This window comes from Pristis pectinata, chromosome 18 (assembly GCF_009764475.1).
Source record: "Pristis pectinata isolate sPriPec2 chromosome 18, sPriPec2.1.pri, whole genome shotgun sequence".
Classification (NCBI taxonomy): Eukaryota; Metazoa; Chordata; class Chondrichthyes; order Rhinopristiformes; family Pristidae; genus Pristis; species Pristis pectinata.
This window is the reverse complement of record NC_067422.1, coordinates 26,582,772-26,595,234: the sequence shown is the minus strand read 5'-3', so window position 1 is coordinate 26,595,234 and position 12,463 is coordinate 26,582,772. Positions and strand designations below refer to the sequence as shown.

The following is a 12,463-nucleotide window of genomic DNA, read 5'->3' as shown; positions in this document are numbered from 1 at the left end:
TGCAAACCGTAATGCTTCATTCTGCATTCTGTTATTGCTTTACCTTGTACTACCCCAGTTCATTGTTGTAATGAATTGATCTGTACGAACAGTATGCAAGACAAGGTTTTCACTGTATCTAGGTACATGTGACAATAATAAACCAATTCTAATTCCAAAATTTGACACACTCCAAGAGACCTCTGTCCCAAATTAGGAAAGATAATTCACCAGATGTTTTTGAGCCAAGCTTGGTGCTTTCAGTCACAGCTCACATTCCTGAAATAGGAATGCTGTCTAGCTGGCCCTACATACACAAGTCAGGCACTGAGAGCATAGCAGCAATGAATCTTCAGGTAACCCCATCTCCAGACTAATTCTGACAGAAGGCAAGGCTGGAGCTGAGCTTTGGCTTCTGTCAGAGCCTGTAATTTATTTGAAATCAGGCCTGGCAGAGGATCAGAAAACCAATTCCCCACCTGAGAGCCATCAGTTAATCAGCAAGTCTCGGACTTGCAGCAGGTGTACATTAAGTCTAGTACATAATTTTGGAATGGCTTTGGAACCACTGTCCACAAAAAAGGAAGATTCAAATAAATTGCTATAGTTCCAATGGCTACTTCTCAGTGTGCACAATCCCAACAGTGGTCTCCTGGGTGATTTTTTTCCTAACTTTAGCCCATTTGATCACCACCCTACAATTTAAAATCTCAACCAAGCATCTTACATGTCCAAGCAATAGCAATCTTTGCTGTATCATGCTCCAGGACTTCCTATTTAGAGAGGGTTAGGAAATGGAAATGAAATTCTAGCAGGAAAAGTCTTAATCACGCTGTGGTGTTCATCATATGAGAAAGTAGAGAAGTTATAAGTTTTGTGTTTAATAGGAATTATCAATTTACTGCATTTATCTTGGACGTTTAAGCCACTATGTAGTGATAGATGTGCCTTAACTATCAAGACCTCCATGTGATATCATACACTTACTTTGTATCAAGAATATTTTAGCCACTCTGTGGTGCCATAGATATCAACTGCAAAAACAACAAAAAGGAGGGGTATTGTTCAGAATAGTATTGATTCAAAAATCAGGAAAATAAACTACTTAAGATTCAGGTTAAAATGTGAAAGGGAGAATGAACGCTTGGAAATTATCTTTAGCAGTTATGACTTCAGTTTCCAAAGGCAAAAGAAATGGAATTTCCTCCCTAAACCTGCAACTCTCTAGCAATCTTTCTACTTTTAAGATTACTTTAAAACCCAATTCCTTGACCAAGCCTTTAACCACCTGCCCTAACAATTGCTCTGCATCATTTTTTTAGTAGCAACGATGCTCCCGTCAACCACCTTGAGATGCTTTTCTATGTTATAAGCACTATATAAAAGTTTGTAATTAAGACAGAGAATGCTGAGAAACCTCAACAGATCAGGCAACATCTGTGGAAAGAGTAACAGTTAGCATTCCAGGTCAAAGACCATTCATCAGACTTTATTTCAGATCTCCTGCATCAGCAGATTTTTTTTTGATTTTCATATAAAGTTTGTATTTCTGTTAGCACTAATATACTGACACATGTCCTTAATAAATTTGTTTTCTTATTACCTTGGCTTGCAAATGATCATAACAGTCTGTGTTTTAGGCTTGATGATAATTGTGACTGAGATATTCTAACCTTGAATGATAGTATGATCCCATTATGTTCAAATAATGTATAAGGAAAGGAAACTGAAGTATTGCTAATTGATGGTTTAGTTAGTATAAATAAATATTCTGGACATTAGGAAGATCAATATTCCTAATGCAAAAACATTGATATTTATGTTCAATTTTGATATTAGTGTATTTAATATTGATGCATTTTTTTAAAAAAATGTAGATTGCTGAAACATGTGCGGATGTTAACCAGTATCAAACTGTTTCTGAAAACTTTAATTTGGTTGTTGGTTGTTCTTTATAAACTGCTACTGTTAAATTTTAGGAATTTTTCTTTTATTATATAACACATAAAATTGACAAATCCAAGCATAGTACAATTTACTAAATGAGAGCTACAACCTAAAATTATATGTTTACTGCACCCAACCCTGCTGACAAAGGCATTACCAAACAAAATTTGACATATGATCCAATGCTTGTTTAAAGGTTATAAGCAGTCTCTCAAAGGAGGAAAGAGATGTAGAGGTATAGAGGGTTTGGGTGGAATTACCTCTACCCAAGCTTAGTGCTTCGGCTGTTAATTGCAGCTGCCAGTGCTGGAGTGATTTAAATTGTACACAGTCAGGACAGAATTAGAGGAGTGTTAGGGTTGCTAGGAACAGGTCTCAGAATTTATGGAGGAATATGCAATATTGATATCAGTACAAGATTCTCAAATTCTGATACATTTTTCTCAGCCTGAACACCCAAACAACAAAGTTTGAGTTCCCAGGACAGTCCTGAGTTGACAGAATGTATCCTGGCTAAGATTTTGGGGTAAGGAGTGAGCACTGTCTGCTCGCACCTGACCTCTCAGTGGCAATCCTCTCAGTCGGAATGTCTGTATTGTTGGGTGGAGGGGAAGTAAACAAGCCCTGCTCACAACATGTCCCTTATTTTTGAAAAATGACAGGACAGATCTTCCATTGACCAGCAAGCCATGTAAGCTCACTAGATGCTTGCCCTAGGACTACTGCTTCTTCCAGTATGCCCCAGGTGCAGTCTTCGATTGAGAGGCCTTTTCCCAGTGCTGAGCCTATCCAAGTGCTGGTAACAGTAGTCGAAACAGTATCCCAGATTCACTAATAAATGGTAGTGAATGGCAAAGACATTAAAAATATTATGATAAAATTATTTCACAAGTTGTATCATTTAAAAACACACACACACATATTCAAAAACAATTAAATAATTTTAACTGAATGAAATAAGTCACACAAAGAACATCTTTTCAGCATTCTGTGCACAGCCATTTCTCTTCCCATTGATTACAATGGGGCATCTGTACTTGCACCAGGTCCAAACTGATGCAGGTTCAGCAAAAAGATTATACAGGGAAAGAGCCAGGATGGCTGTGCTACCCCACTGGACCAACAGACCCTTCACGTTGACAACCAGGACATGACTACGGCCTTCAGCAATACACCAGGCTCAAGGCAAAACCTGAACTTCCAGTCAAGTGTGGAATAAGGGGCAGAAGAGCTGCCCCACGCTGGGGACAGTAGGGAGCACAGATATCACTGTAATTGGTATTGGTTTATTATTGTTACTTGTACCGAGGTACAGTGCAAAACTTGTCTTGCATACCGATCGTACAGGTCAGATTCATTACACAGTGCAATTAGTACAGAGAGCATTGAGGTAGTATAAGTAAAAACAATAACAGTAAAGTTGTGCCTGTGATGCTGCTGCAAGCAAGTTTTTCATTGCACCTGTGCACACATGTACTTGTGCACCTGACAATAAACTCGACTTAGGTTTATTATTGTTAAATGCACCAAGATACAGTGAAAAGCTTTGGTTTTCATGCCATCCAGGCAGATCATTCCATACATCGGTACATCAAGGTAGTACAAAAGGAAAAATCATGACTTAGGGCTGGAAGAGAGAGGCAATGAACGATCTGCGGGAGGGACACAGCGGGTCGGAGCAGCGTCCATGGAAGGGGAGGAATGACCTGACGTTTAGGGTCGAGACGCCGGGAAGGAGGAACCTGACATCAAGGAGAACGTTGTTAGATTCGAGGCTTCGATCTAGCAAGATGCCAGACCCAGTGGGTGGGGCGATCTTGTTTTTATCACTGAGTCAACAGGTAACGCTGGTGCCAGCGGCCCGACCCTCTCACCTGCAACCGCAGAGGACCCGGCCCCGTTGCCGTGGGCAACCATTCCCGCCGCTTGGTCCGCGACCGGAAGCGGAGACCCGGAAGTCATGGCGGGCCGGGGTCAGGACGTGGTACAAGATGGCGGCGCGCAGTGCATGAGGAGAGCAGAGCCGACACAGGGGCTTCTCCGTTGTAAACAGATCATGTACAGTGCGTCATGTCGGCTCTGGCCAGGTACGTGGCTGCTTAACGGAGTCGGAAAATCGTTGCAGGTTGACTGTGGAGGCAAGAGTGGTGGATATTAGAGCAATCATGTATTCCCTTAACTTCGGTTGACCTTGTCAACTTGGATTGAGCGCCCTTCGGGCGTCCAGAAACGTTGCTTCAGGCTGGGCCTGGGGTTCCTCAGCGCCGAATTTACACTTAAACCATCTCCTGAGGCCGAGATAAATACCACTCAGGACTCCTGTGGATTGAACTGAAGGTGATCTGGTCTTCCCATTGAATGTATCATAAAAATAACCCATTGCGACGCTTCTTCCAAAGTGTTATTTTCAAACTCAGGGTCTCACTACCCTCTGCACATTTTCTCTGTAAAGGGGATTAAATTGTGGTCAACATTTAATAAACATACAGCACAAAAACGGGCCCTTTTGGTTCACTTCGTCCATGCTGACCCTGATGCCTATCAATGCCAAGACCATTTATTTGCATTTGGCCCGTATCCCTTTGCGCCCTTGTTAAGTACTTGTCCAAACGCCTTTAAAACGTTGCAGTTGTATCTTCCTCCACTACTTCTCTGGCAGCTTGTATCACATTCAGTACCCTGTGTGTGAAACAACTCAGATCCCCCTTATATTTCTCCACTTTTTTTTTGTTGCTGGTGTATAATGAGAATCTGATATAACAACTTAAATATATTTTCCTTTAAAGTTCCTGACAGTTAAATGTATTGCACAGTGCTTTGCAGTAATCTTGGGGGAGGGGGAAAGATTTAAATCCAAATCTGTTCAACTGCTTATGCCTTTCACGATAATCAAAAATGCTACAGTTAACTAGAGATTACAGGTAGAGATTGACAGCATAACAGCAATGTACATTCTAACATTCACAATATTTTAACTTGTATTTATGTAAATCAATTTGTATCATACATAAGCAATCCTGTGTTAGGATTCTTATAACCTGAATGAAGTAATATTTCTGCTTTACATCATATTCATAGTTATTGGAACAGGCTTCATGAGATCACAAATGGGGCCATTGCACATAAAATGTGTGTTCTTGGGTACTGATTCTAACAGCTTTAAGATGTATCAAAACGTGACTGACGTGTTGATAACAGTAGTGATAGATGGGATTTAATAGAGTACTTCTCTTTCAAACAATGTTCTAACAGTAATTTTGAGATGATGGGAAAATTCCAGACATTTTCTGTAGCATTTAATAGTTACTAATACTTAAAATTAGAAGCACTCACTTTTTGTTATATCTGGTGGGTAGCTAAAGAATTTTTTTCTGGCTAGGATCTCTAATCTGACATTAACTCTGTTTCTCTTTCCACAGATGCTGCCTGACCTGCGGAATGCTTCCGGCATTTTCTGTTTTTATTTCAGATTATCAGCGTCTGCAGTTTTTGATTTTTGTTTTTTTTAAATATTGTTTTTACTTCCCTCTTTGAAGAGTGTGATGTTTCCCAAGGCATATCTGAAACAGAAGTATTTAAACTACTCAAATTTCATTTTTGGTTAAGGTGTTAAACTGATATCCTGTCTTTCAAAATGTGACACTACTGTAAAAAGGGACGAAATATTCTGGTGTTCTGGCCAACATTTATTTCTTCCCTAAAAACCAAAAGACTTAATTGTTCATTTTATGTTGCTGATAGAATGTCATTGTTACTTTTGTTGATGTTAAAACAGTGACTGTATATTAATAATACTTCATTTGCCACATTTGCAAGTGTTTTTGAATGCTCTGATATCTTGAAAGTCAGTTCTTTAAGAATAGTACAGAAAAGTGAACTTTTTACAATTTCTTTGAAATCTGATGAGACCTATGAACTGAAGGAGCTAATATTGCACTGAGAATTAAGTTGCTGCAAAAAAAGGATTGTTCTTTTTGTGTGATATGAATGCCCTGGTATTCATGGTCACGTGGGGTAAATTGTAGCAGATACCATATTGATGAGAACATTAGTGTGAATACAATAAATCTTAATCTGACAAGGCTGTAAAGGTGTTAAGCAGTAGGAACAACAGTTCGCCATTAATACTTAAAGTGATTATCTACAGATTACAGGTTAAGTTCTTTGAAGTTTTTTTTCTGTCAATTACTATACTTTTGCATGTTTATTGCTTTCTTAGTTGTGGGGCAAATGTTGTTAGACATTTTGCTGACTTCAGGCTTCAGTACAAAGCAGTTGCTCCCAATTTAGATCAGTTCAAAGATGGTCTTCTTGCAGCTTTGCACAACTGGTACAATCAGTAGTGGTCTAGAGTGCTGGATTTCTTACTAGAAGAAGATGGGGAGGGGTAGAAGGGGTCTTAGCAGGCAACCGCGTCTATCTGGAGTGCTCAGGGAGCAGTTCTCTGACCTGTTTAAAACATCTTTACCAAGGGCATTTTTAGTGAAACCGTCCAGCATGAAGTGAGCATAGGAAGGAACTTTATGTTTCTGGCTCCTCCTGGCTCGATACTTGACTATCTTGAGGTTTGCTTACAAATGTTGATTCTAGTGTATAGTGGTTGGAATGGGATTCCATTCACTCGCATCGAGCTTCTGTGTGAGCTGAGGCACCAAATTTATAAAGATGCCTTCATTGTGGAAAGTGCTGTGCTGTTTGTATTTGAGCCATCATGGCAAGCTGAAGTGTGGCTATCAGGCAGCAATGTCTAGCTGTTAATTATCTGGCTGATGACTTTGGTATGCAATTCTCTCACACACATGCAAAGCCAGGCTGCCACAAAAACTGGAAACACTCCTACTCTGTTTCTGCATCCACTACTGTGACCAGTGAGGAGACATTCTGCAGTTTTTTGAAGAGCTGTCCAAGAGAATTGATGAGGGCAGGGCTGTAGATGTTGTCTACGTGGACTACATGGACGCAAGGTCTTGTGGTAGACTGGTTCAGCAGGTTGGATCACATGGGATCCAGGGTTAGCTAGCCAACTGGATACAAAATTAGCTTGATGGAAGGAGTCAAAGGGTGGTAGTGGAGGGTTGTTTTCAGATTGGAGGTCTGTGACCAGTGGTGTGCCTTAGAGATCAGTGCTGGCTACCCTGTTGTCTGTCATATGAACGAATTGGATGAGAATGCAGATGGCATCGTTAGTGAGTTTGCAGATGATACCAAAATTGGTGGTGTAGTGAACAGTGTAGAAAGTTGTCTAAGGTTACAACAGGATTTAGATCAACTGGGAAAGTGGGCAAAAGAATCGCAGGTGGAACTTAACTCAGACAAGTGTGAAATGATGCATTTTGGGACATTAACCCAGGGCAGGACGTACACAGTGAATGGCAGGGCCCTGGGGAGTGCTGTAGGACAGAGAGACCTGGAAGTGTAAGTACATAGTTCCCTGAAAGCGTTGACACAGTTAGACTAGGTGGTGAAGAAGGCATATGGTATGCTTGCCTTCATTGGTCGAGCCATTGAGAACAAGAGTTGGGATGTCATGTTACAGCTGTACAAGACGTTGGTGAGACTGTACTTGGAGTGTTGTGTGCAGTTCTGGTCGCCATAAGGAGGATGTGATTAAGCTAGAGAGGGTGCAGAAAAGATTCACGAGGATGTTGCCAGGTCTGGAGGGATTGAGTTGTAGGGATAGGTTGGGGTTTTTTTCCCCTGGGGCAAAGGAGGGAACCCAAGGGGCAAGTTTTTCACACAGAGGGTGGTGGGTATTATGGAATGTGCTCCCAGATGAAGTGGTAAAGGCAGGAACAATTACAATATTTAAAAGACATTTGGACAGTTACATCGATGGGAAAGGTTTAGAGGGAAATGGGCCAAATGCAGGCAAATGGGACCAGCTCAGGTAAGCACCTTAGTTGGCATAGACAAGTTTAGCCGAATGACCTGTTTTACGTTTATGACTCTATGAACACAGCAGAGCAGTGTCAAAATTTGTGATGATTCCTGCATTCTGCTTAACATTAGCAACTAGAGGGACTGGACTATTCACTATCTAAATACAGAGCATTGACAAAACAGGAACAAATGTTCTGATGTTGTAAGGCATTTTAATATTTTATTGTCTACTTTTATTTGGAGAAGAAGGAGATGAACTACTATGAATTGCTCCATGTTCTCATACTGTGCTGTTAGTGAGGAAATCCCAGTATTTTGACCCAGTCTTAATCAAGGAACAGCAAAAGAGCAATAGATTTCCAACTCAGGATGGTATACAACTTGGGAAACTTGCAGATGGTGATATTCCTTTGCATTCCTTGTCCTTGTCTTCTAGGTGATAGTGGTCAGTGATTTTGAAGGAGCGATTCAGGAAACCTCAGTGAATTCCTACTTTGTGTCATGTAGATAGTGAAGCTGTATCTATGGTGTGCAGGTTGTGGAGGGAACACCAGTCTTACGAGCTGTTCTGTCTTTGATGGTGTCAAGCTTCTTGAGTATTTTTGGAGCTGCATTAAAACAGACAAGTGTGCAATATTCTCTTTGCACTCCTGACTTGTGCTCTGTGGATAGCTTTGTGAGTTAGGAGGTAAGTCACTCATTGCAGAATACTGAAACCAGCCTCTGATTGGTCTTATAGATGCAATCTATGTGGCACCTCCACATAAGTTTCTGGTTAACAGTCACTCCCTGGTTGTTTGCATGGTGTCAGGGCCAGTGGGACAAGGGAACAGTAATGGCAATGTAAATCAAACAGAGGTGGTTATATTCTCTCCTGTTAGAGATGACCATTGCTAGATATTCATATGAAATGAACTCTACACAGTCTTTGATGAATAATCCCCTTTTCTTATCTTACGATGGAGGAAGGAACATTGATAAAATATGTGAAAAATGGTTTGCTTAAAGTTCTCACCCCGCCCCTGAGAAACTCCTGTAGTAATGCCCTGGGATGAGAATGTTGTTCCTGACAATTGCACCAGTAGCCAGTATAGAGAGGTGACGGGAAGGGGTGGGGCAAGAGCTGGCAAGCACTCAGTGGATCCAGGTGAGGAGGGGTGATTAGCAAATGGAGGAGGCAAGAGTGCAAATAGTGACAGAGGCTGGGAGGTGATAGGTGGAGGCAACAAGGGGCTGCGGATGATGGAATCTGATAGGAAATGAAGGTGGAGCATGGAGCCAAGTAAGGGAGGTGGGGTGGGCAGATGGGCACCCAGTGGGAGGTGGGTGATGGGCAGATGGACTCGGTGGAGGGGAAAGAATTGAGGTAATAGGGGGCTGTGGGGAAGGGGTTGGGTGTGTGTAGAAGAAACTGGGTACACTGGGAGAGGGAAAGAAACAGAAGGGAGCAGGTTACCTGAAATTGGAGAATTTAGTGTTCATGCTGTCGGCTTGAGGCTATTCAGGTGGAATATAAGGTGCTGATCCTCTAGTTTTCATCTGGTGGTGGAGGAGGCCGAGGGCAGACTGGTCAGTGTGGGAATTAAAATGGATCGCAACTGGAGTTCCAGAAGTCCATGGCAGATGGAGCACAGGTGCTTGGAAAAGCAGTCGGCTAGTCTGTGCTTGGTTTCACCGATGCAGAGGCCACATTGAGAGCACCAAATGCAATAGACAAGGTTGGATGACGTGCATGTGAATCTCTGCCTCACCTGGAAGGACTGTTTAGGTTCCTGTTTAGTGGTGAGGGAGGAGGTGCAGGGACAGGTGTTACAATTCCTGAGGTTGCAGGGAAAATGCCTGGGGAAGGATGAGTGAACCATGGACTCGTGTAAAGCAGTAAGTTGTGGGGAGGGGAAGATGTGGCTGGTGGTGGGATCATGTTGTTGCTAGTGGAAATTTAGAAGAATGATGTGCTGGATGAGGGTGAATGAACATGTGGGGGGGGAAATGCAGCCAGACTCTTTGACCAGAAAAGGTTTCCAAGATCTGACTTGAATCAAGAAACAAGACTGTGGGGTTTTTGGAACAATAGCAAATTTAAATCTCCAACCCCAACCCCCATCCTTTCTCCCATCTTGCGGTATGGAAATTAGAAACCAGACATTGAAAAGAAGAACAATTTGGACAATGAATCATTTCTTATATATGTCTCAGCTGCCAGTTCATTGGCCATGTTTGAGTGTTGACTGTCTGCTCACTCTTTCCAGCACAATGTATTTCAGGAAACCCAAATACAAAAAAATGCAAAAGCAATAAAGTTGCAAGAGTGTGTTGAGTGAGTTCTAGTTGGCATATTATGTCATACTTGTTATGCATGCTTTACCTGGGCATTCTGTTACTTTGGTACACTGTAGGGAACCTATAATTTTGGAAGGATGTTAGCAACTTCTTACATTCTTGCTTCTGAAAAGTGCAGCTGTTTTGGCACTTCTAATAGCCTCTAAACTACTGGATGTCTAGACGATGGTTGAAGATAACTTTTGTCAGTCAATGTTCACGTAATAGTTTGCTGCTGTTGTAGTGACTCACTTTGTGATGTCCAGCTGCCAAATGATTAATTTACCATTAGATTTTCTTTGCAGTTAAGTATATCACAAAAAAATAAAGACTGAAAACTTTCAGGCTAGAATAGACAAAAACAATCTGGCTAAAGCAATTTGAGATATGCTATCTACACTGACTGTCGAAAAGTGTAAATGATCCCACAGTTTTTGTGTGAGATTATCTCAGAAGCAGCTGGTTGTTGTAACTTGGTTTTGACGTGACAAGCAAATGTATTAGTTTGGATATTTTGATCTAATTTATGACTTAAAATAAAAGTGCTGCCTTGGGGCCCGAAATTTAAAGTGGATTACAGGCAATCTATCTTTATTTTTGCCACATTATTTTATGTGAAAATGAGGGAGTAGATTAAATAATCACTTTAACCAGTGGGGTGAGTTGAAGAGGGGGAAATATTGCAGCAGAAATGAAAGTATTCAAGTTGGTGAAGAGGATTTTAGAGAGCAAAGTTGGTCAGATGTGTTTGAGAGCATGAAATCCAGCATTATTTCTGCCTTGTCCCAAAATATTTCAGATATAAACCTTGGTGCTAAATCTGTGCGTCTGCCTTGTATAAAGGTGTGAGGGCCAAGATTTGCCTCACTATTGCAAAAAGATAAGGGAATAAGTTTAATAAAGGTATGCTAAACCATGGCACATTTTTAAATAACTTTTTTTTGTAGCAAAGGAATCCATTGTTTTGTATTTGTAGGTCACAAGCCTCCTTCCACACTTCTCTATCGAACCTGATCAATTTATCCTCTCTCTCCCTTCCGCCCTTGTATCTCCCCTTAAGTGCAGCTACACCAGTTGCCTGATTCCTTGAGGTATGGCGTTTCATGTTCTTATTGCCTGGATTAAAGAGTTTTTCCTGAATTCCTGATTGGATGTATTGGTGACTATATTATGTTTCTGGTTATCAATAAATCCAATAAGGAGTTCAAGAGAAGCTTCTTTATCACAGGATGGTTTGAAAATGAAACTGCTCGTATTTGACCTATGTTTATCCCAGCAAAGCTTTTTCATAAGGGCCTTATTCAGATTACCATTCAATATTCTGCTCCCAGCTTTAGTCTTTACAGATGGATACATCTATTGGTTATGTTATCATCAGAGTTTTCTTCTCCAGTGGCTCTATATTCTGTTTGTAATATGGAGATCAGAACTGTTCAAACCTCTGTACAAGTGCAATGTTACTTCTTTTCAGTCGATCCCCCTAGAGATCAGCCCCAGAGCTTTCATTTCTATTTTAATGTCCTTATTAATCTGCATTACTTCTTTTACTGATTAGTCTATTCTTCTGCTGCTGCTTTTTTGTTTGAATTGCATGACTTCCTGAAACTGCCAGTGGTACAGCTTGAAATGGCATTGCTTCCTCTCCTGTTATCTTTTGGATGAAATAATAAACTGATATCCTACCTGAGTTTCAGGTGGCAGTATTTGAAGAAGAATAGGGTATTTTGGCCAACATTCATTCCTCAATATCACCACCAGAAAGATCAACATACCATTTATCTCCTTTGTTGCTTGTGAGACATTACCATTTGGACAAAGTGACTACACTTCAAAAATTCATTCGCTTTGAGGCATCCTGAGAATATAACAACACTCTGCAAATGTATGTTCTTTTTTGCAGTCAGGTAAAGGAAGTAGGTTAACATATTGTCCTGTATCAGTGTAATGTGCTGTCAGGGAAATGGGGTTAGACAAAAGCAAAATGGGAACATGCAATTTCAGCTTTCTCTACTGGCATAACTCCCGGATCTCACAATGATGTACAAAAAGCACTGATTTTCTTTTCTTAAGCCAAAGTTTTTCCAAAGCTGCTGGATTGGAGATTTAATACAGAGTGGCTGTGTTAACTATGTTACCACTATTAAGTAAGTTGTGGAAGCCCAGTTCTTTTATTCCACCTGTTTCTTTGGAATGCCAGGTTTTTTTAGCATCTCTACGTAATTGGTACCAAAGGGCTTTATAACTGTAAGAATTAAGTAATGTATTTGTAGAGAGCTTCAACTAAATATTTGTGTGGAGCATGAATAATAACAAAATTGACCTGGATTTGTCAGATTCA

At 40.8% G+C, this 12,463-nt stretch overlaps 1 protein-coding gene across 1 annotated transcript in view; it reads left to right on the top strand.

Annotated features, from left to right (window-relative positions):
• Positions 1-3,886: 3,886 nt before the first annotated feature.
• The window catches only part of LOC127580123 (protoheme IX farnesyltransferase, mitochondrial), a 117,779-nt gene continuing 109,202 nt past the window's right edge, over positions 3,887-12,463 (top strand). Inside the window, exon 1 of the mRNA XM_052033336.1 lies at positions 3,887-4,013. Within this exon, the coding sequence (XP_051889296.1) occupies positions 3,887-4,013 (127 nt within the window). The remainder of the gene's footprint in view (positions 4,014-12,463) is intronic.